The sequence below is a fragment of the Dendropsophus ebraccatus genome, chromosome 7 (genome assembly GCF_027789765.1).
Source record: "Dendropsophus ebraccatus isolate aDenEbr1 chromosome 7, aDenEbr1.pat, whole genome shotgun sequence".
Taxonomy (NCBI): domain Eukaryota; kingdom Metazoa; phylum Chordata; class Amphibia; order Anura; family Hylidae; genus Dendropsophus; species Dendropsophus ebraccatus.
The window spans coordinates 97,055,446-97,083,055 of record NC_091460.1 but is presented as its reverse complement, the minus strand read 5'-3'; the positions used below and the strand labels follow the sequence as shown (position 1 = coordinate 97,083,055).

Below are 27,610 nucleotides of genomic sequence, written 5' to 3'. Positions count from 1 at the left end.
TTATTTTTTTTTATCAGCACCGGAGTACCCCTTTAAGGGAACGTGGCAAGTTATTGAGACAATACTGATTGGGGTACACCCACCACTACGGTTGACTTTTGAGTAGTGTATAAGCTTGACTGCATGGTGAACTTTGTAAAGAAAAGAACTCCACTCCCACCTCCAAATGTATTTTATTTTGCCAATTTTTAGGGGGCGATTCAAAATATATTTATTGAAAAAATCAATAGTGTCATTACTAAGAATATTGTTTTTACGGGGGTTCAACAAAAATTTTTTGTGTGTGTGATGGTGGAGATTGCCCATCTAGCACACCACTGAAAAAGATGTCTGAAAACCCCATGTTTAGTGCCTTGGCTAAAAAAAATAAAAACTATTCCCTGAATGCTTCCCTGTGCTCTCTGTTGCTTAAAGCAAAAGAATAATTTATTGCATTGGTTTCCTAGGGACCATTCACATTTTTATATCGAGAGCACCATTTTCTTCTCTGGGGTGAATAATTTAGTTTTAACAACCTTTCTGAGAACTTTCATACTTCATATAAACGTGTCAGCCCTTCTTTTAACTTGCTCTAGCTATTTCATATCTTAATTATGGACTAGTGCCCAAACCTCAACTGCAGTGCCAAGTCCCCTAATGGGACAAGAAAAGTGCAAAGAAAAACATTGTTGTATAAAAATAATATTTAAAAAGTAAAGTTAATGAGAAAAATGAAAGTGTCCCTTTCTCAATAAAGCCATATATTATTAAAAACAACTAACAAACAACTAAAGTGGACCACATAGGGGGGTGGTCGCGGGAGGAGCGATCCCCGCATCTGACCTGGGACGGTCATTATACTGCATACATCTCAATGAGAGATCAGTGTGCATATACTGTACTAGAAGTTCTCCAGGGGGGCTTCTAGTATATGTGTTTAAAAAAAAAAAAAAAGTGTTATTATTAATAAAAAGCCCCCTCTCCTAATAAAAGTCAGTATCACCCCCCTTTCCCCATGTTATAAATAAATAAATAAACATGTTTGGTATCGCCACGTGCGTAATCGCCCAAAATGTGCATTTTTGGTCACATCAAATCCAGAAAAATTGTAATAAAAAGCGATTAAAAAGTCGTATATGCGCAATCAAGGTACCGATAATAAGAACACATCATGTCGCTAAAAATGACACCTCACACAGCCCCATAGACCAAAGGATAAAAGTGCTATAAGCATGGTAATTTTAAGGAACATATATTTGTTAACAATGGTTTGAATTTTTTTTACAAGCCATTAGATAAAAGAAAAGTTATACATGTTACATATCGTTGTAATTGCAACGGCTTGAGGAACATGTATAACAAGTCAGTTTTACCCCAGGGCCAACGGCGTAAAAATAAATACCACCCTAATAAAAAAAATGCATTTTTTTTTTTCAAATTTCACCACATATTGAATTTTTTTTGGGGGGGGGGGGGTTGCAGTGTACTTTATGAAGAAATTCAGCATGTTATTGCAAAGTACAATTAGTGGCTCAAAAAATAAGGGCTCATGTGGGTCTCTAGGTAAAAAAATGCAAGTGCTATGGCCTTTTAAGCACAAGGAGGAAAAAAACGGAAGTGCAAAAATGCAAATTGGCACTGTCCGTAAGGGGTTAAGAAACTTTGTAATTGGTTTTTTTAAGGAAATATGCTAGTACAGTGGTACCTCGGTTCTCGAACTTAATTGGTTCCGGAAGGCAGTTTGAGAACCAAGCAGTTTGAAAACCGAGCAGTGTCTTCCCATAGGAAATAATGTAAATGTCATTAATTGGTTACAGCAGCCACCAATAATTACCTACAATACTCATTTATTACACTGATAAGTGCTCAGTATAATCACTACAGTACAGGACAGAACAGCACTATACTGTACAGGACATTCAACATAAATGTTCATCAGAACCAGCAATTATAGTACAGTAGTCACCAACTCCTCACCCATCCTTTACTGTATAGCATCCCCCCATCCAAGCACTGTAATGTATGGGAGATGGTGGTGCACTGCCTGTACTACTACTGCACTGTATATGCACTCCAGCAGTCTTATATAGCACTGTACTGTATGTGAAGCCTCACCACTGCTTAAGTTGCCAGGTACAACCCACCATCCACGCTCGCAAAAACGTTCGAAAACCGAGCAAAGTTCGAATTCCAAACACTACTTCTGGCTAAATTTTCGTTCGAATACCAAACAGTTCGAGTTCCAAAGCGTTTGAAAACCGAGGTGTTACTGTATCTGCATTTAAAAAGACTTTTCCCCGATCCCTCCCCCCCCCCCTCCTCTCCTTTCTGTCACCCAGTGCTCATTATACGGAAATCTCGACTGTTTTACATCAGTTGGATCCTGTCTATGCTATAGAGAGGGGAGGAGGGAGGACTGGAGGTGGATTAGTGGGCAGCAGAGCATAGAACAAAGGATTACACCACAGGGAGCCGCTGAAAGCCCCTATTCAGAGGTAAGTGCTGACATCAGAGGAGAGAGCCTGGTGATGTAGCTGTAAATTAACTCTTTGTTGTCCTGTTTTGGTGCCTCATCTCTCCCCTCTCCTTAGAGAACAATGAAGACTTTGAAGAACTTTTAATGACAGTGACACTTTAAAGCAAATCAAGAAGGTTTAAAATATCTGTACAGAGATATGGATAGTTACTCATTCTTCCAAATAATGGGACCTTTTAGGGCCTAGAACGTGGAACTAAGTAGGCAAACCATAGAAGAGGAGTGGTATATATAGTACTGTACTATAGTATATATAGTACTTCACTATAGTATATATACTGTATAAATCTTTACTCAGTAATGAGGTCTGTAAGATCCATGGCAGTATGTGCCCAAGAACGATCTAGAACAGTCATGTCAAACTCTGGCCCGCAGGCCAAATCTGGCCCGTGGTGCCATTATTTTTGGCCTGCCAGGAAATCCAGAATTTGGATTGCATCTGGCTTGCCATGGCTACTATATAAGAGACTATGGGGGAGGGCTGACTACTATATAAGACTATTGGGGAGGGCTGGCTACTATATAAGAGACTATTGAGGAGGGCTGGCTACTATATAAAAGATTATGGGGAAGGGCTGACTAAAATATGAGACTACAGGGGAGGGTTGGGTACTATAAAAGATACTATTGGGGAGGGCTGACTACTATTTGGGCACTATTGTGAGGGCTGGCTAATATGTGGGGTAATATTGGTTGGGTTGGCTACTACATGGGCTAATATTGGGGAGTTGGCTATTACATGGGTTAGGGTTTATTCATATCAAAGCAATTTATTATGTCATTTATCATAGTGCTCATCGCTGGGAGACGCACACCACTGACAGTGCCAGGAACACCGCACGCTGCTCTGACAGTCCAGGACCACTGCATTTGCGCTTCAATAATTATCATGGTTGGCCCGCGACTTTGTCCAATTTTTTAATTTTGGCCCACTGTGTATTTAAATTTGACACCCCTGATCTACAATGTCTACCCATTCTAGATCATCCTTGGCTCTAGCAGGCGGGAGGACTTGTTTTGGGCACAAATTGAGCAAGAGGCTACTTAATCCCTGACATCTCTGGAAATGGCCACTATTAGTGTTGAGAGATCAACTGTCTGGACCAAGGAGGAATTGACCCATCTTAAAATTAAAGTAGGTCTCAAAAGATGTCATTAACAAGTTAATGGAAGACCGCTGGGACATTGCATAAGAGCCGAAGGGCATTAGCAGATATTCAAAGTGCCAATCTCTGGTGATGAAGGCCGTCTTCCATTCATCAACTTCACGGATTCGAATTAAGTTGTACACGCCCCATGGGCCCAATTTTGTGAGGATTTGGGCTATGCGAAGACTAGTTTTGAATAATGTCACTTAGGGACTGGCCGGTGACTGAGGAAATAGTCAGAGGTATTTAAGTCAGACCACTGAAATTGCCATTCCTTCACCAGGGATGCAGCAATTAAGCTGCCTGCAGAGCCAGAATCCAGTGGACTGGAATCACTGGCCAAATGGAGTAGAAACTATCACCGGAACAAGCATGAAGAGGAAGCACACACACCTAGGGAGGTCTCTCCTACTGGACCTAGGAGTTTCCCAGCCACTGAGGGATTTTGAGGTGGAACTGGTTGGCCCCAAACTTGGAAGGCAACAACAGGTGTAGATTATGTCTTAAGGGTGAGGCTACTGGCACCGCTGGTGATGGAAGCACTGGCGGAGCCTGTTGAGTTAATTCGAACTGCTGTAACATGGCAGACAACTGCTCTAGCTGCTGTGTGACCACTTCGGCGATCTCTCTGTAAGGACAGGAGTTGTGGATCCCCTGTACCACTGCTAGCGATGACAAATCCACACCAGGAAGCAGAGTCGCTTGTCTTCACCAGCTCCCTCCGGAAGGTGGACTTGACTTGATGCGGCAGGCTACCCTCAGGTCGCTTCCCCTGGCTTGGCTTGTTACTGGTTGTGGGTGAGGTGAAGCAGGAGACTCGTAGGTAGGTAGGTTGGAACCCAGCAGCCCTCACGGCTGGAACCATGACAGTAGGCCACGAGCTGGTACCATGGACAGCAGACACTGGGTAGGAACCACGGGCAGAGCTTGGGCCACACACTATGGGAAGCATGAAGAGGCTCCAAAAGAGGGGGTCAAGCAGGTGCACATATTTATAGGAGAGTGTCAGGGAACAGGAACCAATAAGGAAAGGTACTGCTTCTTTAAATGTAACTACCTCAATAAAAACTATAGCTCATTCTGCAAAAAACAATCCATAACATTAAAAAAAGATAGCTGTCGAATATGGCAAACAAAATCAGTTTTTTTTCTTTTACAGGGTTTTGACATTGAAGTTATGACATTTTCACAGGATACATGAAAAGCCACTGCCAGCCACTGTGACCCTGACTGATCGTGAAGATGGGGGTCCTGACTGCTGCCCCATTATGAATGTAGGAATAGTATGGCCTTACTCCCAATGTGGTCACTGGTGTCCCCCGCTGTCTTTACCATACATATTATTGCCACCATCCCTGGCCTTACTTACCCTCTAGCTATGTCTATTATGTCTGCTAGAAATGCTACATTGTCCTTATTAGCAGTGTTGTAGATTTTACCTTATTGATTATTGTACATTTTCACCACCACCAGTAATATAATCATTATATACTGAAACATATTTTTTTCTCCTTTATCTGAAAGAATACATATATTTAGATTTATTTATTTATTTTTTAGGGTTAATATAATGAACAGTGATTATCCGTGACTTAGATGGTTAGATTATCAGATTAGTAGGAACCCAGTAGAATACTTTAAGCCACAAGCCCAGTATTCAATAAGCCTGACCAAAGATGCAAATAGAGATGGAGGGCAAACCCAACAAATAATGCAGTATACAAGCACATGGTAACGATGATTGCATGGTGCATGATCCCACACATAAAACACAGACTTCTGGGCTAACTATTGGTGTGTTTGCACTTGCACAGACAGATTTTTGAAGCCAAAGCCACAAATGGATTTGAGAAGAGGAGGAATCTCAGTCTTTCCTTTATGACCTGTTCTCTGTTTAAAGTCTGTTGCTGGCTCTGGCTTTAAAAATCTGTCGGATAAATCTCTGTGTAAATGCACCATAAGGGCCCTATTACATGGCCCAATCTGAAGGAGCTGTTAGATCAGCACTCGCTTGCTCCTCATTCCCCATTTGTTGCCAGTGCTATTAGACTTGCCAACAGTAAGTGGGTAAAAGCGAGGGGGGCCTCAATCTTTATATTCTCCGGGGAGCCCATAGGATATATAGGCTGCCGCTGCTCCTATTACGCAGAGGGCAGGCCGGCAGACCATCTCTATTGGTGTCAGGATTTTGGTTCGAGTTTTAAACCAGTGATCAGCCTACTTTGTGCATGTCGGCTGATCATTGTTTTACAACATGAGCTACTACAGGAAGTGATTATCGACCAGTATAGCTGGTAATCGGCTAAGTATGCCCGATAATAGCTTTGCAATGGTACCCTAAGCCAATTAATACAGGGGCCTAGAAAGGATTCATTGAGCCCCATAACTCCTGTGCAGCCCCCTCCATACTCACCTGGGCCGGCATTCCTTCATTCTTCCAGCTCCCTGGTACACAAGAGACGTAATTTGTGCATCAGGGAGCTGGGAGAACAAACGCCAGGGGACTACGCCGGACCAGAAAAGTGAATGTGTGTGGGGGGGGGGGGGGGGTGCTCTTGTGGCTGGAGGTGCAAATGCTGCCTCTGGCCACAAAAGAGACTGGCAAGGCAGGCCGCAGTTAACTGTAAGCATTCGTCACGAATGCTCACAGTTAAACGGCCAGGGGCCTGCAGGCCGCCTTAGTGCACAGGCCCCTTCGCAGTGGTGTGGTTTGCCTTTATGGTAGCTATGACATAATTAGCTAATTTTACCAGTATCTTATAGACTGCAGTCTGTCCTCACTATTTACCAAGGTAAATGGCTAATGCATGATTTTATAAAACATAGCTGTTTTCTTCCGAAAACAGCACTACACCTGTACCCAGGTTATGTGTGGTATAACAACTTGTTTCCATTCACTTTAATAGAACTGAGATGCAATACCACGCTTAAACTGTACAAAGAGTGGCATTGTTTTAGCAAAAGAAAAGTAATAGAGATGAGCGAACCTGGAGCATGCTTGAGTCGATCCGAACCCGAACTTTCGGCATTTGATTAGCGGTGGCTGCTGAAGTTGGATAAAGCCCTAAGGCTATCTGGAAAACACTGATATAGTCATTGGCTGTATCCATGTTTTCCAGACAACCTTAGAGCTTTATCCAACTTCAGCAGCCACCGCTAATCAAATGCCGCAGCTAATCAAATGCCGATCGTTCGGGTTCGGATCGACTCGAACCCGAACCCGGTTCGCTCATCTCTAAAAACTAATTTTTTTTTTTACCTGGACAGCTCCTTCATTTCTAAATGATTACAATCTGTTGAAGTGCAAAATGACTAGAATATAGGTCTGTAGGTTTATAGAGGTTGCCTTCTTGGACACTTCCCATAATATATTATCTTATGTTCTTGGGTGACATCATAGGCCTGAAGGCCATCATCCACCTCACTCTTCTCTTGACTGTACAGAATATTAACCCAAGGTGCCAAAGGTCTCCCTAACCCTGGGTGCACTGGGATATGCCCATATTTGCCTGATGGTAAAGATCGCCTTGTCACTGTCGTTTAAATTTTTTTTTTTTTTTTTTGCAGAAATCAATAGTACAGGCGACTTTAAGAAATTTGGCCGCCCACCATTAACCCCTGCAGTGATCGCGGGACTTACATAAGGGGCAGGAGCTGTGCTCCTGTCACTGACTGATCCGGATCCCCGCAGCGTGACTGCGAAGGTTCCGATCATTGTATCTTCCGGTATTGTACCTTCCTCCCGGCAGTCAGATCGGCGATCAGTGTATAGAGTCTGCACAGGTGTTTAAAAAACACACCATAGCCCCTCCCCCAATAAAAGTTTAAATCACCCCCCCTTTCCCATTTTATAAATAAAACACATAAAAATAAATAAAAACATATTATATACCATAGCGTGCGTAATCGTTTGATCTAATAAAATGAATCAATATGGTTCCCGCACCGGTAAAAAAAACCGCCAGGATTTTTTTTTTTATTACATTTTATTTAAAATAAAATAAATAAAAATTTATCAGTTATGTCTCATCTACACAAATATGGTATTAATAAAAACTATAGATCATGGCGTAAAAAAATGACACCCCATACAGCTGCGTACGTGAAAAAAGAAAAGAAACGCTATAAGAGTCAAAAAAGGGCCATTGTATTCACACGTATTTGCAAAAAAAAAAGTTTTACTGTTAATAAAAATAGTAAAACATTAGAAAAGCTATGAAAAATGCATATCGCTGTATTCAGACTGACCTATAGAATAAAGATAAAATGTCAGTTTTACTGTAAAGTGCATTACGTAAACAAGGACCCCCCCCCCCCCCAATTTGCAGAATTGTACTTTTTTCCCAATTTAACCCCATAAATGATATTTTTGGGGTTCTGTCAAATATGGTATGGTAGATCAAAAGACGCTATTACTAAATAGGCCGTACACGGCCTAGTAGCTTGAGAAATAGAAGAGTTATGGTTCTTAGAAGTCGAGGAGGAAAAAACGAAAACTCTACATTTAAAATTGCCCTGGTCCTTAAGGCCATTTTGGGCTCTGTCCTTAAGGGGTTAATGAGGGCAGCATAAACTAGTGACAGAAATGCTGAACAGATTAGTGTATTACTTACATCATTTTATCAGATGTTCTCCTAATATGCAGGAGAATAGGATTCTTGTCGCACCACTCCCCCCACCCTCCAGCTGCTGATTGACAGTTGACTACCTATACACAGCAAGGATAGATAACTACCAATCAGCAGCTGGTGGGCAGGGCCATATTTACCACTAGGTACCCATGGTCCAGTGCCTGGGGCAGCAACTGGGAGAAGGGGGGAAAAAACATTTTTTTTTTTTTTTTTTTTATAGTCTCCCACCTCCCTTTCAGAGTTGGGTGAAGGGGGTGCCTGGTGGTATTGGCCAGGTCTGGTATGGTGGTGTTATCCAGTCACAGTATGGTGGTATTGTTCAGGTCTGGTATGGCGGTGTTATCCAGTCACAGTATGGCTGTGTTAGATGTGACGCCTAGAGCTATTACCTACCAATGTAAGAAATCCTGTGGTTAGAATTCCTTCAGACAATATGCAGACTGCTCTAATTATTGATCCAATGTGAAAATTTTTTATGATTTAACCAAGTTAAAATACATGAAAAGGGCGATTCAGACAATGTTTCTACATGTAGAGAAATGTATGTGGCTGAAACCACACTCCCATTTCTTCCCCAGTAGTCATGTGCTGTTACCAGGATTATTGGCCATACGCCTATTGGTTACCGCTTGAGGGTCTGGATTCGGCTGCATGTGGTGACGTACAGTAAAAGTGGGAACGTGGCCTAAGACCGATTAGATATCATTATGATGTTCAGAAACTAGAAAATTGTGATGCTTATTGGTGAGTGAAGATGGGGCATCCTCAGGTTTAGTGCCTAGGGCAGCACCAGCTGGGAATACAGCCCTGCTGGTGGGTGGAGTTTTCTGCTTCTCCTGAATAATGTGGACTACTGGGCTCATGCACATATCTCTGGATCGGCTGAACAGAACAATATAAGTGATACATCATTCTGTTCAACTTCATTTTAACCCTCAGCTGTGTGTATGACCCTGCACTTAAAGAGTACCAGGTTAGCATGCAATGGAAATATCTCACATCAACACTAAATTCTTGTGTACCTTGTTACGAAAGGAAAGAATGTGACTCTCAGACACATCCATCCTGGTGTAGCTATGCAAACTTTATCATCCTGTAGATATCCTTAGTCAGAAATACAGTGGTGCTTTGGATTACGAGCATAATTTGTCTTAAACCAAAGCAAATTTTACCATAAGAAATCACTGAAATGCAGAAAATTGGTTCCCCACCCCCAAAATAATGATTATTTTTATTCTGAATAAAAGTTAAAACAAATGAAACAAACATTCAGAAACAGCTGTATATGTCATATTATAAGTTACTGTACAGTATAGCAATCAGCATGTGGAATATAATGTGTAGTAAGTTCATAAACCTGAAAAAAACAGTAGCAGTTTATACATACAGGATGGAACTGCAGATCCCCATAATGCAGTAGCGTAATACAACAGGCTAGAATAGAGAAGTAGGGCTGCTGTCAGAGGTCTGTGTGGTCACATGGCAGCAAAGGGGAAGGGTTGTGTGTTCAGCATGGACCAATCAGGAGAGTGAGAATAATAGAGCTCTGCAGGAGGACAGTGACAAAAACTTTTCTATATAGCAGTGTGAATGGCTGATTGTCCGTGCAGGTACATTATAGCAGCAGTGTGTGTAGCTGAGTGTAAGTGCAGGCACATTATAGCAGCAGTGTATATAGCTAAGCATCAGTGGAGGCACATTATAGCAGCAGTGTGTATAGCTAAGTGTAATTGCCGGCACAATATAGCAGGAATGGAGAGGATGGGAAACATAAGGGCTGACAGAGCCTGCAGGGAGCATGAAGGAATGAGCAGGGCATATACGGGCAAATAAATGCAGCCATCTGTCCAGGCAGAGAGGGGTTACAGCTATGAAGAGATTATCTCCACAGTCCTGTCCCCTAATGAAAGCCCAAGTCTGAAGTGGATCTGCTATGGTTTGGAAGGTGAGGGAGACTTCCTGGGTCAGAGTACAGTGCTGCAGACCACACTATGGAGACAATGCACCTCCTCCCACCCAGTACAGGGAGCTCTTAAACCAAAGCAATGCTCTTAAACCAAGTTACAATTTAAAAAAAGATAATGCCACCTTCTATTTTACCATATAAAATGTATTGTGAATAGAGCGGACCTGTCAAACTGTTCGGGATCCGCAACGTTCTCCAAACTCAAATACTCTGCATTTGATTCCCACGTCAGAAGTTGGATGCCATCCTTGGGAGTCCTGGAATACGTGGATAAGGGCATAGGCCATATGCCATATCCATGATTTCCTGGCAGTCCTGGGATGGGACTGCAGCGGCAGGAAAACAAATGCAGAGTGTACCAAGAACCGAAAACATATTTTTTAGGGTGGAAAAAAAGACAATTCAGCTGTTTTGTGTGGCTTTTGTTTTTATATAGGTTATAAAGGGAAGCTGTAGATAAAAGATGTTGTTCTGTGCAGCTAAAAGAGGGAGCACTGTGAAATCTGTTCGTTGGCATAACTAGCATAATCTATACGCTATATCAGCTTGTCTAGCATACTAGACATAGACAAAGTTTTCATTTCAGCAAAAGTGCAAGGAATACAAAAAAATACAGAACTGATGATAGTTCCCCATGACACATGACTATAATTCCCAGCATTGCAATAAATTCAGTGTAAATGTTTCTTTCTATTTCTTATTTTCACTTTCAGCATCAGAATGTAAACCATGCCCTGGATTTGCTGCTATACCAGATTCACGAAGTGTAACTCCAGATGCTGAACCAGACTCCCCCTCGGTGGACACAAGGGAAATGTTTTTCTTGGCAGAAGAAAAGGTAAAATTGGATTTACCATACTTACCTTGTCAGCCATGTTTTTATATTTTAAGTGTCATTGTCACTGAATATCAAAAGTTTTGATTGGTCTGAGTCTGAGTGTTAAAACCTGTACTGTTAATCAGATCGAGCAGAGAGGGGACCACGCTAACAGTCTGTGTCAGCATAATCCGTTGGGTTCCATAGACTTACAATATAAGGCTGTGTTCACACTACGTATATTTCAGTCCTCATATTGCAACCAAAACCAGGAGTGGATTAAAAACACAGAAAGGATCAGTTCACACAATGTTGAAATTGAGCGGATGGCCGCCATATAACAGTAAATAACTGCCATTATTTCAATACAACAGCCGTTGTTTAAAAATAACAGCAAATATTTGCCATTAAATGGCGGCCATCCACTCAATTTCAACATTGTGTTAACAGATCCTTTCTGTGTTTTCAATCCACTCCTGGTTTTGGTTGCAATATGAGGACAACAATACTGACTGAAATATACGTAGTGTGAACCCAGCCTAAACCTGATTGGTATGGTTCTGAACACTCAGACCCAGGGCCCATGCACTAAGGGTGACCACAGGCCCCTGGCCCTTTAACTGTGAGCCATTGGCTTCCTGCCCTGCCAGTCTTTCTCGTGGCCGGGGGCAGCATTGCAGGTCACTCATGCACTGGGGAGCTGGAAGAATAAAGGAATGCTAGGGGTCTACATGGGGCCAGGTGAGTATGTGTGAGGCCCTTATAGGATTCATGGGGCCCTGCACAGTATTTTGATATCCCTGATTTGAGCATACTTAAAGGGGTTATCCAAGGAAAATCTTTTTTCTTTCGAATGAACTGGTGTCAGAAAGTTATATAGATTTGAAATTTACTTATGTTAAAAAATCTCAAGTCTTCTAGTATTTAATAGCTCCTATATGTCATGCAGGAAGTGTTTTATTTTCAGTCTGACACAGTGCTCTCTGCTGACCTCTCTGGCCGAGAAATGGCATCAAACAGTGATAAATAAATCATCTTGGCTCTCAGGTACTCCAAATAAATAATAATTGTGTAATGAGTGTAATTGTGTTCCTTTTAACTTCTTCCATGCAGCGGTCAAATAATGATCGTGGCATGGGACAGATTAGATTACATCATTTACCCCATTGACAGTCTAGCAAAGAGATCACTGGCTGACGGTCTAAAGGCCCCCAGGCATGTCTGTGTAGATTGCCTTTCAGCATAATGATGACAGGCACAATACACAGCACTAAAGTATCAGGTAAAAGCAGATCACTGGTAAATACTGTAACTTTAAAGGGGTAGTGCGGCGCTCAGAAATTATTCACAGAATAACACACATTACAAAGTTATACAACTTTGTAATGTATGTTATGTCTGTGAATCGCCTCGTTCCCCGTGTCCCACCACCCCCACCCGTGTACCCGGAAGTGTGGTGCATTATACATTACCTGATCCGTGTCGAGGGCCGTCCGCCATCTTGTGCCAAATGTCATCTTCGGACGGACGGCCGAGTCGCTGCCGCCCGTCCCCCCTCCGCCGCGTCACAACTGTGCTCAGCCGCGATTGGCTGAGCACAGTTATGCTCAGCCAATCGCGGCTGATGACGCGGCCGCGTCATCAGATGCTCAGCCGCGATTGGCTGAGCACAGTTATGCTCAGCCAATCGCGGCTGAGCATCGGATGACGCTGCAGAAGGCGGACGGCATTTGGGACAGTCGAAGCTGTTCGCTGTCCGCCCGAAGAAGACATCACTCGCTGAAGATCGGAGACGGGTGTCGGCACGTGACAGGTGAGTATAGCGCACCACACTTCCGGGTACACGGGTGGGGGTGGTGGGACACGGGGAAGGGGGCCATTCATACATTAGGGGGACATAACATACATTACAAAGTTGTATAACTTTGTAATGTGTGTTAGTCTGTGAATAATTCTTTACTGCCGCACTACCCCTTTAGGCTAGGTTCACACTCTGTATCTGTGCGGCTGTATTGCGGGCGGTAAATCATCGGCCGGATATACGGCTGCACAGTGCACACTATGTATGAATCTACGGCCCGATCGTAAACGGACCCGTAAAAAATTAACAAGACCATTGTTTGCGGCTGGAAATGCGGCCGTGGATTGACAGGCGGTCCGTACGGAGTACTTCAAAAATAGCCGGCAATGATGCCGAATGCCGATGCCTCTCATAGTTAATATATTAAATTAATAAAAGACATTTTCTTTGTAATAAAGTCCCTTTCGTTGTTCAATAATTTAATTCTAACGAATCCATCATTGTGCAATTAAATATACTGTTAAAAAAAATATATATATAAATAAATGTATATTTATATATATATATTTATTTTTTGACAGTATATTTAATTGCACAATGATGGATTCGTTTAAATTAAATTATTGAACAATGAAACTGATTTTATTTCAATGAAAATGTGTTTTATTAATTAAATATTAATTAGTACAGGAAGCTCCAGTAAGCCGTTAATTCATATTGCCGGCAATAGAGCTTTCTGTACTAATCATCACTTTACTTTAATTAAAACATCAAATGTTTCTTCTAATTATGTTATCACAATAGCATTATTAGAAGAAACATTTAGAATTATATGTGCGCTCAGCTGATTGGCTGATCGGCTGAGCGTACATATAATTAGCGGGTCTGCAGTACAATGACTTCATTGTGCTGCAGACCAGCAAAGAGGACACATCGGGGTGAGTATAGAGCTCTCCCCACCCCCTCCCCTGCACCCCTCCCAGCAAGGAAGGGGGGTCACTTAACCCCTTCCTTGCTGGTATGGGTGCAGTCTGACATCAGTCTGGCCCACTGGACCACTGGCACCCGGCTCTTCCCAGTACCCCTGGTGGCATTGGGTACTGGGGTAATAATGGGGGTTAGTGTTAGCCATTTTATACCGGCTAAGGCTGGGTTCACACTATGTATATTTGAGGCTGTATTTGGTCCTCATGTCAGGTCCTCATAGCAACCAAAACCAGGAGTGGATTGAAAACACAGAAAGGATCTGTTCACACAATGTTGAAATTGAGTGGATGGCCGCCATATAACAGTAAATAACGGCCATTATTTCAATACCACAGCCGTTGTTTTAAAATAACAGCAAATATTTGCCATTAAATGACGGCCATCCACTCAATTACAACATTATGTGAACATAGCCTTTCTGTGTTTTCAATCCACTCCTGGTTTTGGTTGCTATACAGCCTCACAAATACAGCCTCAAATATACATAGTGTGAACCCAGCCTAACACTAGGCCCCAACTTAGTAATGGATTCCGTCTATTAGACGGCTTCCACTACTAAGTCTATAAAGTAAAGAAATAAAGACAAGACACAAGTTAAAAAATTTTTTTTATTCAAATAAAAACACCCCCACACCCCTCATTGACCATTTTATAAAAAAACAACAACAAACAACCGCTGGTCATCGACGTAGTCCACGTAATCCGACGTAATCCACAGGATACCGATATCTGAAAAACAAAAAGGGAGAAACACACAAAAAACACACAAACAGGAGCACAACACCCATCATTGTGAGCGGTGTTGTGCTCCTTACAGTATGCAGCATCTTTACAGATCGCTGCTTACAGTCTGGCCCCCAAGGGGTTAAGGGAGGATGTATTGCATCCCCCTTAACCCCTTGGGGGCCAGACTGATGTCAGACTGCACCCATCCCAGCAAGGAAGGGGTTAAGTGACCCCCCTCCTTGCTGGGAGGGGTGCAGTGCTGGGGAGGGGGTGGGGAGAGCTCTATACTCACCCCGATGTGTCCTCTTTGCTGGTCCGCAGCACAATGAAGTCACTGTACTGCGGACCCGCTAATTATATGTGCGCTCAGCCAATCAGCTGAGCGCACATATAATTCTAAATGTTTCTTCTAATAATGCTATTGTGATAACATAATAAACAAATCCATTATTGTGCAATTAAATATACTGTCAAAAAATAAATATATATTGTAGGGATCTTCCCGGGGGATGGTGTGTTTGGACACAGTTCACAGCAGACTTGGACTTGTAAAACAACAGCTTGGCGTTTATTTTCAGCATAAACAGTCCGTAACAGAAATATAGCAACACTGTGCTTTAAGAACAAAACAAAAAGGTCTTGCCCGTCTGGGCGCTAACTAACAACGCAGGTTACCTCTCTGGCACTTCAGTGGTCAGTTTTGCGGGGTGTGAACAGGCCCCAGCAGCTGCTGTCTTCCCAGCTCTCACCAAACAGCATGCAGGCTGTTCACTCCTGGCTGAGAGAGCGAGACCTGTATACTGAGCCCACCTTTTGCCTTCTCAGGCTGATTGGGATCAGAGCTCACCTGATCCCAAAACCCACACTGGATCGAGGGGGAGGGAATGGCAAGTCCCACTACCAAAACCTACCTGCCATTCCATGTAAATCCAGGCCCGGCAATAATAAATAATAGCTCAGCAGCATAACACTGCTGAGCACAGATGCCTCCTGGACTCACCATCTCACACTATGTATCAACCTGGGTGAGATGTACATCCCCTCGAGCACTTTACCAGTGACATGTCCACATATCCCCCCCCTCTTCTTCAGACCGGAGGGCTGAGCATTTTATCCCCACAGACAGTGTACCCTAGATAGGGCGTCAGCATTTGCCTGTAATTTCCCTGGCCGGTGTTCCACCATGAAATTAAAGTTTTGGAGGGAAAGAAACCACCTAGTCAACCTCGCGTTTTTCTCCTTGTTTAATTTCATCCATGTTAGGGGGGCATGGTCTGTCACTAACTTAAACCTCCTGCCTAGTAAGTAGTACTTCAGGGATTCTAGGGCCCACTTCACTGCCAGACATTCTCGCTCAACTATGGCGTAGTTTTTCTCGGCCGGGGATAGTTTCCTGCTTAAGTACATCACCGGGTGCTCCTCGCCATTCACGACCTGTGAGAGGACGGCACCTAACCCTGTGTTAGAGGCATCTGTCTGTACTAGAAACTCTCGCCTAAAGTCAGGGGTAACTAGCACAGGCTGTTGGCACAAGGCAGACTTAAGGCTTTGAAAAGCTTTCTCAGCCTCTGGAGTCCATGTCACCATTGCGGACTTCGCACCCTTTGTCAGGTCAGTTAGTGGGGCTGCAACTGAAGCAAAATTCGGCACAAACCTTCGGTAATAGCCCGTAATACCCAGGAAAGCTCTGACTTGTTTCTTTGTGAGGGGTTGAGGCCAATTCTGTATTGCCTCAATTTTATTTAGTTGTGGTTTCACTAACCCCCTCCCAATAATGTAGCCCAAGTATTTGGCCTCCTCTAAGGCTAGTGCACACTTCTCTGCATTGATGGTTAACCCCGCAGCACTTATGGCATCTAACACCGCCTGGACCTTACAGAGGTGACTTTCCCAATCCGGACTAAAAATGACCACATCATCGAGGTAGGCAGCAGAGTAATCACGATGTGGTCGCAGAATCAAGTCCATCAACCTCTGAAAAGTGGCAGGGGCTCCATGTAACCCGAATGGCATCACTACGTATTGGAAGAGCCCATCAGGGGTGGAGAATGCAGTCTTCTCTCTAGCCTTAGGAGTGAGTGGGATCTGCCAGTAGCCCTTAGTGAGATCGAGGGTAGTTATGTACCTGGCATTACCCATCCTTTCTATCAACTCATCTACCCTGGGCATGGGGTAGGCATCGAACTTGGAGATCTCATTTACCTTTCTAAAGTCATTACAGAACCTCCAAGTTCCATTGGGCTTTGGGATTAACACAATCGGGCTGGACCACTCGCTCTGGGACACCTCAATGACTCCTAGGTCAAGCATACGTTTTACCTCAGATGATACCGCCTCCCTCCGTGCTTCTGGTATCCTATAGGGCTTCAGGTTTACTCTGCTTCTAGGCTCAGTTTCAATATGATGACTAATGAGATGCGTACGCCCTGGTAGGTCAGAAAACTTGTCTTTATTTCTCTGCAGGAACTCCTTAGCTTCCTGCTTCTGGGATACTGATAGGGTGTCACCAATCCTGACTGGAGGGATTGGTGGTGACAGATGACCAACAGGCTTTGTCGCCACCAAGGATTCCCTGTCTTTCCAGGGCTTGATCAAGTTTATGTGATAAACTTGGAAAGGCTTCCTTCTACCTGGTTGGTGTACCTTGTAGTTGACCTCACTGATCTTCTCTACAATTTCATAGGGACCCTGCCACTTGGCTAAGAATTTGCTTTCTACCGTGGGAACAAGTATGAGTACCCGGTCACCTGGGCTAAATGTCCTGACTCTTGCAGAACGATTGTATATTCTGCTTTGGCCCTCTTGCGCCCTCTGGAGGTGTTCCCTTACTAGGGGCATTACAGTGGCTATACGGTCCTGCATTTGTGCTACATGCTCTATAACACTCTTGTATGGGGTGGACTCACTTTCCCATGTCTCTTTCGCTATATCCAACAAACCCCTAGGGTGACGACCATAGACTAATTCGAAGGGAGAGAACCCTGTGGACGCTTGGGGTACTTCCCTAATAGAAAACATCAGGTAAGGTAGTAAGTGATCCCAATCCCGACCATCCTTTTCCACCACTTTTTTTAACATATGTTTCAGGGTTTTATTAAACCTCTCCACTAACCCGTCTGTCTGGGGATGATATACAGAGGTACGTAGGTGTGAGATTTTAAACAGTTTGCATAGCTCTTTCATCACCTTTGACACAAATGGGGTACCTTGGTCAGTCAAGATTTCCTTGGGGATCCCCACCCTGGAAAACATATAAAACAATTCCCGTGCAATTGTTTTAGAGGCAGTGTTTCTTAGGGGTACAGCCTCAGGATAGCGGGTCGCGTAGTCTAACACAACTAGAATGTACTGGTGACCCCTAGCTGACTTTACAATGGGACCCACCAAGTCCATTGCGATCCGGTCAAAAGGTACCTCTATGATGGGGAGTGGGACCAAAGGACTGCGGAAATGCGACACTGGAGCGCTAAGCTGACATGTGGGGCACGACTCACAGTATTTTTTTATGTCAGCATAAATCGCAGGCCAATAAAACCTCTGGAGGACTCTCTCCTGCGTTTTATCTGTCCCCAAGTGGCCCCCAAGGACGTGATTATGGGCCATGTCGAGTACCTGACGCCGGTACGACTTAGGCACCAGGAGCTGTTCCACAACCTCATCATTAATTTTAGTGACTCTATAGTAGAGATCATTAGCCATAGAAAAATGTGGAAACTTTCTCTCAGCTTCTGGTTCCTGAGGTACCCCATTCATAACAGTGACCTGCTCTCTCGCATTTTTGAGAGTGGGGTCCTGTAATTGTGCAGTACCAAAATTATCCCTAGACACCTCTAAGTCTGGAACATTCTGCGCAGTGGGAGGAGCCTCTTCCTCACCAGCCAGGACCTGCAAAGGAAAAGCATCATTTTCATCCTGTACATTTTTATCATTTACCGTGGGTAATGCAATAGACTTAGGGGTCTCCTCACTCCTTTCAGGGGATTGTTGTTTTCCCCATAGAGCCCAGAACAATGGAAAATCACGCCCCAATATCACATTATGCATAAGATTTTTAACCACACCCACTTCATATTGTACAGCGCCTAGTTCAGTCCCGACATTAGCCCGTACTATAGGGTAAACCTTTGTATCACCATGTATGCATACCACACTCATATGTCTTGCTGGCACAAAGTCCCCAGTCACCAGACTGGCATGCACCAGGGTGACAAGGCTTCCTGAGTCCAGCAACGCCTTAACAGGAAAGTTATTTACAGTAATGTTGCAGATTTGCGGTTCAGTCTCTAGTCCAGTGACCGCAACAAAAGACGGTTCCGCAAATAGCGACTGACGCCGGCTAGCGTCACACTCCATGGGCTCAGTGGTAAGAGGGCAATGGGCAGACATATGTCCCGTCTCATGGCATCTCCAGCACTGGATAGGGCCTGGTCTCCTTGGCAGGGAGTCCTTTTTAGGGCCACTTTGAGCCACCGGGGACCATCACCAGTCTTTTGCCCCTGAGACACCTCCTGAGCGCTCTTCCCTCTATCAGCACCCCTCCACACTCCCCCAATAGATGGAAGTCTCTTACCAGCTGATGGCACAGATCTGGCACTCCGGGGAGGTGACGGTGCTGCAGGAACATCACGGAGGTAGTCCTCAGTCGCCTGGAACCTCTCCACAAGGTTGACAAGTTCGTCGGCACTCTTAGGGTCGCCTTGTCCCACCAAGCGTTGCAGATCAGCAGGAAGTGCACGGAGGTAGCGATCCATCACGACCCTCTCTAGGATCTGGGCAGGAGTAGAAGTGTCTGGCTCCAACCATTTTCTTGCCAGATGAATCAGGTCGTACATCTGGGACCTCGCTGACTTGTCCAGACTGTAGCTCCAGTTGCGGACCCTCCGGGCACGGACAGCAGCAGTAACTCCTAGTCGGGCGAGTATCTCTGCTCTTAGCCGAGGATAGTCCTTGACCTCTTGCTCACTGAGGTCATAGTAGGCCTTTTGAGGTTCGCCTGTTAAATAGGGCGCAATCACTTCTGCCCACTCAGTGGAGGGTAGCTTTTCTCGCTCAGCCACACGCTCAAAGACAGTTAAGTAGGCCTCAACATCGTCATCAGCAGTCATCTTTTGCAGCGCACGCTGCACAGCTCTTCTTACAGACAAAGTCTCTGGCGCGGCTGCTGCCACCAGCTGGGGATTAGCACCTGCAGACGCCTCTTGCTTTGCTATCAGGTGCTCAATAAGTCTCTGTTGTTGAGCCATTGCTTGCTGATGTGCAGCCATTGTCTGTTCATGGCGCAGGTTAGCATCTGTCAGAGCCTGTTGTTGCTGCCTATTAGCCTGTTCATGGCGCAGGTTAGCGTCTGTCAGAGCCTGTTGTTGCTGCATATTAGCCTGCTCATGGCGAAGGTTAGCGGCCTCCTGATCCTGTTTAGCGGCTGCCTGAGCCTGTTGTTGTGCGGCCAATGCCTGTTGCTGTTGCAGACTCACTTGCATTAACTGCTTCATCATCTCCTCCATGTTGCTTGTCTGTTTTTGGAGTGAAGCAGCAGCCTTCACCCAGGACATATGCCGCTGTAGCCAAGTTGATGCACACCATTGCCCCTAGCAACCCTTTTGCCCGCTCCGCAGCACCAATTGTAGGGATCTTCCCGGGGGATGGTGTGTTTGGACACAGTTCACAGCAGACTTGGACTTGTAAAACAACAGCTTGGCGTTTATTTTCAGCATAAACAGTCCGTAACAGAAATATAGCAACACTGTGCTTTAAGAACAAAACAAAAAGGTCTTGCCCGTCTGGGCGCTAACTAACAACGCAGGTTACCTCTCTGGCACTTCAGTGGTCAGTTTTGCGGGGTGTGAACAGGCCCCAGCAGCTGCTGTCTTCCTAGCTCTCACCAAACAGCATGCAGGCTGTTCACTCCTGGCTGAGAGAGCGAGACCTGTATACTGAGCCCACCTTTTGCCTTCTCAGGCTGATTGGGATCAGAGCTCACCTGATCCCAAAACCCACACTGGATCGAGGGGGAGGGAATGGCAAGTCCCACTACCAAAACCTACCTGCCATTCCATGTAAATCCAGGCCCGGCAATAATAAATAATAGCTCAGCAGCATAACACTGCTGAGCACAGATGCCTCCTGGACTCACCATCTCACACTATGTATCAACCTGGGTGAGATGTACATCCCCTCGAGCACTTTACCAGTGACATGTCCACAATATATAAATATACATTTATTTATATATATATTTATTTTAACAGTATATTTAATTGCAAAATGATGGATTCGTTTAAATTTAATTATTGAACAATGAAAGGGACTTTATTACAACGAAAATGTGTTTTATTAACTCAATATATTAACCATGAGAGGCATCGGCATACTGCAGAGGATCGCAAACCCCGGTAATAGCAATTCATGTAAACTGTTTCCCTGCTTTCCCAGAGGTGTTTGCATCTATGACCGTATGTTTTCAGCCGCATGTCTATTTTTTCCCACGGCCGTAGTTTCAGCCGCACATTTCCAGCCGCATAAAAAATACAGACTCACACATACATAGTGTGAACATAGCCTTAATATGCAAAAAATTAAATAAACACAATTTCTGCATTATCCCCCCAAAGAATCAAAGTTAATTTGACTCCGCCGGATCTCTGAAGGATTCCTGTGGTATCTGGTGCCAAGGTATTTGCAAGATTTGTATTTTTCAGCACATCCCACAGGTGCTCAATCAGATTTATACCTGGGAAGTCTAGAGGCCACACCATGTACCCTTCAAACCATTCCTAAATAGTTTTTGCAGTGTGGCAGAGAACATTATTCTGCTTTTTTTTTTTAATCAGATCTTTTTTTATTGAAAAAAAAAGTTTTTTTTACAAACACAACAAGTGTTTCATTTTCACCCTCCCCCTTCCCACCCCCCTTCCCAATGCCCCAAACAGTGGGACAAAAAAAAAAAAAAAAGTACAAAAATATAAAGGAAAAACCAAACATTTGATCATAAAACCTCAAGTAGCCAAAGAAAACATATAAATCTTGCATACAATACCACAAGAAAAACACTCAGCATATCGGGGGTTTCTGTCCCCAACATTATTCTGTTAAACAAGGCCAATGCCATTATAAGATACTACTGGCAGGAATGGGTGTACTTTTTGTGCAACAATGTTTAGATACATTGGAAGTTCTATAGATGTTTTTATATAATGTATTACCGTGTCTGCGCAGTTCTGCCACACTGATAGTTTATTGACATCCAGGAAGTGAAGAAAACTGTCCTCCCTGAAATCCACTCTTTCTCCTGCTCCCTCTGTGCTCTCCCCTCACAGGAGATGGACCATGTGACCTCCATCTCACATTCAGTTTGTTTGCTGAGCACATCCTGCGGAGAGTGGGTCTAGAAGGGGCCATACGAAAAGACACATGGGATTGATGCAAGGCCCTGAAAGGAGTGGCCTATGAGTGGGGACTAGCACGACCGTATTTACCCCTAAGCACCAGTGGTCTGGTGCCTAGGGCAGCACCTTTCAGGGGGGCAGCAACAGGGAGCAGAGGGAAAGAAACTACTTTTTTTTTTAGTCTCCCACCTGCCGTTCAGACTTGCCGGTAAATCTGGTGTCTTTTCAAGAGGAGGATGGGGGGGAGGGGTATGGTGGTATTGGTCAGGTCTGGTGTGACAGTGTTAAATGTGACGCCTGGAGCTATTGTGGTGATGCCCCGCTGGGAGGCATGACCAGTCACTTGCCAGATGGGGAAGTGTGACTTGGTTGGGGAATAGCTCAGCCAGGTGTTATGCAACAAGTGCCCGTTGGGCACACAGGTATAATGGCACACCTGCTTTTAGTTTAGTGAGGCTGGCTATACCCTTTCCTCTGTGGTCAGTAACCTGCCGGGCTGTTTGGGGACCCTTGGATGTCCAGTGGTCCGGAGTGGAGTCGTGACCACCCGGACTATCGGTACCGCCACCCACAGAAAGGGAAGATGACCCAAGGAAGATGCAATGACTGTGTAGGTGCTTGGACAAGAATCACAGAGTCCCGTTACAATAAATAAACTCTTCTTTACTGCAGGAATACTTGATACAGTGATACACAATAGGCGTTTGGCTTGATAAGACACCTTGGACTTTAGTAATTAGATCTGTGCTAAGAGCTTGAAAGGGAGTACAGCCGTGCTCACTGAGTTGTGTGCTGAGAGGTAGAAGTTCAGGGAAGTAGAGAGCAGGATGTCGAGAGAGTCCCAACCCAAAGTAGTACTGTGCTCTGCCGGAACTTGAGAAGTAGAATAGATAGAAATACTTGAAAGTAGAAAGAATACTTGTGCCCGTGTTTCGACTCTTTTGGTCTTTGCACCACCTATTGCCCACCAGTATCAGGTGACACCTCCTAGCCCCAGACCTTGTTACCAGGGATGAGTAGAGTGGCCAAGGTTTCTTGGTGACACCCACGCTGCCAGATAGAGTACGTAGGCTTCTAGCTACTGTGCTCTATCCGGATTAGTTCATATTTCTTCAGGACACTGTCCTGCACTTTAAGACTGGTTCTCAGCATGGGCTGGGATGATCCCTGACTTGTCCTCTCTAAGGCTATGTTCACACTATGTAAAAGTTGGCGACGGCAACAACGGCTGTACTTTGTACGGTGTGGAACACTGCCTTATCTGCTATGGGATCCCGGCCGGAGCGTATACAAATAGTATACGCTCCGTCCGGGATCCCATGCAGCGCCGCAAAGAACTGACATGTCAGTTTTCTGAGGCCACAATTCAGTGAATTGCGGCCGCAGAAAGACCTGTCAGTTCACACAATGAAGCGAGCGGCTCCGGCCGCAAGCTTCATTGCGTGCTGTGTGAAGTTCTGATGCAGGTGCGCGGTGATGCGCCCGCATCAGAACACTGCAGTACTGTCTGGGATGATCTTTGCAGAGATCTTTGCGTTCAGACCGCAGCGAGTATATAGTATGTGGGAACTGCCAGGACCTGCCGGACTCGCAGCGAGAATCTCGCTGCGAGTCAGTTCGTGTGAATATACCCTAAGTGTGCGTTCAGCACTGCATAGCGCATAGAAGTGCTGCTTTCAAAAAGAGAGTGTACTTGCTTCCCGTTTTGCGTCTGTTCACCATCACTCCTCAGACTACACTGGACACTGACTAGTTGTGTTAGCCCTCTTCCTCTCCCCACGTGACAACTTCCTACAGCATATGTAACATGTGCTGTGAGTGGGTGAGAAGAGAGTGCAAAAAAAAAGAGAAGGATAGAGATGGGTAGAAAAGAGAAAGAGCTCTCAGTGGTTCACAGATCACAGAGACAATAACCCTTTTACTGCTACAGCTGTGCAACACTTAGGCATGCAGTACATATAATAGCAACATCTAGTGGTAAAACACAGGTAATGCAAATGCCAGAGGAAGATACAGCTGGCCCGCACCACTAATTAGAACACCAATATCTAGGAGTCTGCGGCGGTAGGCGTGCAGGACAGGTGGCAGGTATTCGGCTGAAGACCGGGGGTGCAAGACGATATAGTAGTAATGTAAATTGTGAAATGTAGATAAATCAGCACTCACCCGGTAACTTGCATCAGCTCACTTTATTTCATCTGCCATCGGTGGCGGGGAGGGGAAGGTGCGGACGCGCACTGGGACGGCCGTTTCGGGGATACGCCCCCTTTGTCGACCAGGTGATTGCGTCATGAGGGGAAAGGTGTGCCTTATATACAGGTAACGTGCACGTGACCAAAGAAAGAAAACACAAAGATACAAAAACAAATCATCATACAAATACACTGAGATCATTACGCTCGTTTAGGCCGAGCGGACCAGTAGCGCTGAGCCGAGAGATCCAGAGGGACTCCTTCTTTAGGAGTACTTGGTGCCTGTCGGCTCCCTCTGGTACTTGAGTAACTCTTTCTAGTCCGAGGAATTTCAGAGTCCTTACATTGCCTTGGTGGACAGTCCGTATATGCTCTATTAACCGTGGGACACCTTTACCTGTCTTCACGGAGTATGCATGCTCTTTGAACCTTACCCATAACGGTCTTTTCGTTTTCCCCACATAATATGACCCACAATTGCAGATTATGGCATATACAACGAACGAGGATTTCCATGTAATGAAATCCCTGATTATGCATTCACATCCTCCCAGACGGATAAAAGAGACATCTAATAATTGGATGCAATATTTGCACTGTCCGCACCTTCTATTCCCCTGGGGTAGCGTTCTTGATAACCAATCTTTATTTTTATTATAAATAGGGGGTTTAGGGGTATTGAGGTGATCAGCTATGGTTTTGTTTTTTCTGTAGGAGATACATGGTTTCCTTGCAGCTATATCCCTGAGATCGGGGTCTGATTCTAAAAGGTGCCAATGTTTCTTAATGGCCTCTTGTAGAGCTACATTCATAGCTGAGTTTTGAAAAATGAAATTGAACCTTTTATCCTCATGGGATGTGTGTATGACTGTTTTGTGCACTAGCTCAATGTCGTGCTTCCCTGACTAGAGTAATGGGGTATCCTCTCTCAGCAAACCTCCTCTCCATCTCGGCTGCCTGTTTGTTGAAGGACTCATCAGTGGAATTCACCCTGCGCAAGCGCAGCATTTGGCTGTAAGGGATTGCTTTCTTAACATGCGCAGGGTGTGAGCTGTCGAAATGGAGAAGAGAGTTGCTAGAGGTAGGCTTCCTATATACTGAGGTGTGGATCTCATTATCGCGGACATTGACTAAGACGTCTAAAAACTCCAATGAGTGACCCCCAAACTTAGATGTAAAAAACATATTAACGTGATTTTGTGTGTTCAAAAAATTTATAAACTCAGAAAACTGTGCCTCTGTGCCTAACCAAACAACAAAAACGTCGTCCACGAAACGATGGTACGATCTAATGAACTTAATGTAAGGGTTGTCTGTGGAAAAAACAACATCGTGTTCCAGCTTAGCGAGGAACAGGTTGGCATACGTACAGGAGACCGGCGTGCCCATGGCTGTACCGATCTCCTGACGATACCACCTGTCCTCGTAGCGGAACACGTTGTTGGTAAGAATAAAAGATAAGGCCTCACCAACAAAATCTCGCATGGCTGCAGAATTTCCGCCCTGAGTAACATACCATTTAACTGCCTCTACACCCGCATCATATGGGATGCGGGTGTAGAGGCTTTCCACGTCAATGGAGGCTAAGGCACAATCCTCGGTCCAGACAGTGTCATTAAGGACTTTTAGAAAATCACTTGAATCTTTTATATATGTTGGAGTGCTTTTTAGAATGGGATTGAGGAGCCAATCTAGAAATTGTGACAGGCTTTCTGTGACAGAATTTATGGCGGAGACTATGGGTCTCCCAGGTGGCATGTCCAGGGACTTGTGTACCTTTGGTAGGAAATACCACCTGGGAGGTCTCGGAGCATCCGGGAGGAGTTTTTCTGCTAGTTTTTTATCCAAAGCGCCGGTAGTTGTGTGTTTATTTAGCAATTTTCTGAGCCCTTCTTGTATGCCTGTCATGGGGTCCTTCTTCAGGATAGTGTATGTACTATTATCCCCTAATTGGCGTTGGGCTTCGGTTTGATAGTACGCTTTGGACATAATTACAGCTGCCCCCCCTTTGACAGCTCGGCGCACTACCAAGTCTTGCCGTGACTTCAGCCATTTAATGGCTCTATTCTCCCTGTCAGAGATATTCATGGAAGCTGGTGGATATCTAAGTGCCTTTACATCTGTGTCCTGGAGACGTCAGTAATACCCAGCAATGTAATCAACATCTCAGGAGCTGATATTCCTCCGGATTGCCTTCAAACACTTTCTAAGGGACTGAACTTTGGCCTGTGCGAAAACTTTGATTTACCCACCTTTGAAATAGATTTATTCAAAGCGATCAGGAAGATAAATTTGGTGAAATTCTTCGCAAATAATAAATAAAATAAATAAATAAAATGTTCTATAGGACCCTTAGGGTTCCAGGTGCCCAGCGGCTTTAATGCCGAGGAGGTAGAATGCCTAAGACTGCTGGCAGATTTTCCAGCTTCTACCAATATCGTCCCCGATATTGACCATATTGGCTTTACAGGGGGAAAAAAATCCTCCTTTACCCCCCAGGTCACGCCTGGAGGACCACTGGATCTCTTTCACAAGTCTGTAATTAGAGATGTAAAGGCACTTAGATATCCACCAGCTTCCATGAATATCTCTGACAGGGAGAATAGAGCCATTAAATGGCTGAAGTCACGGCAAGACTTGGTAGTGCGCCGAGCTGACAAAGGGGGGGCAGCTGTAATTATGTCCAAAGCGTACTATCAAACCGAAGCCCAACGCCAATTAGGGGATAATAGTACATACATTATCCTGAAGAAGGACCCCATGACAGGCATACAAGAAGGGCTCAGAAAATTGCTAAATAAACACACAACTACCGGCGCTTTGGATAAAAAACTAGCAGAAAAACTCCTCCCGGATGCTCCGAGACCTCCCAGGTGGTATTTCCTACCAAAGGTACACAAGTCCCTGGACATGCCACCTGGGAGACCCATAGTCTCCGCCATAAATTCTGTCACAGAAAGCCTGTCACAATTTCTAGATTGGCTCCTCAATCCCATTCTAAAAAGCACTCCAACATATATAAAAGATTCAAGTGATTTTCTAAAAGTCCTTAATGACACTGTCTGGACCGAGGATTGTGCCTTAGCCTCCATTGACGTGGAAAGCCTCTACACCCGCATCCCATATGATGCGGGTGTAGAGGCAGTTAAATGGTATGTTACTCAGGGCGGAAATTCTGCAGCCATGCGAGATTTTGTTGGTGAGGCCTTATCTTTTATTCTTACCAACAACGTGTTCCGCTACGAGGACAGGTGGTATCGTCAGGAGATCGGTACAGCCATGGGCACGCCGGTCTCCTGTACGTATGCCAACCTGTTCCTCGCTAAGCTGGAACACGATGTTGTTTTTTCCACAGACAACCCTTACATTAAGTTCATTAGATCGTACCATCGTTTCGTGGACGACGTTTTTGTTGTTTGGTTAGGCACAGAGGCACAGTTTTCTG

General features: G+C 44.7%; 1 protein-coding gene across 4 annotated transcripts in view; it reads left to right on the top strand.

Moving 5' to 3' along the window:
• The window catches only part of ARHGEF18 (Rho/Rac guanine nucleotide exchange factor 18), a 251,495-nt gene that overhangs the window by 26,671 nt on the left and 197,214 nt on the right, over window positions 1-27,610 (top strand). For all 4 annotated transcript variants that reach the window (XM_069977931.1, XM_069977932.1, XM_069977930.1 and 1 more), the window contains exon 2: window positions 10,974-11,098. In XM_069977931.1, the coding sequence (XP_069834032.1) occupies window positions 10,974-11,098 (125 nt within the window). The remainder of the gene's footprint in view (window positions 1-10,973; window positions 11,099-27,610) is intronic.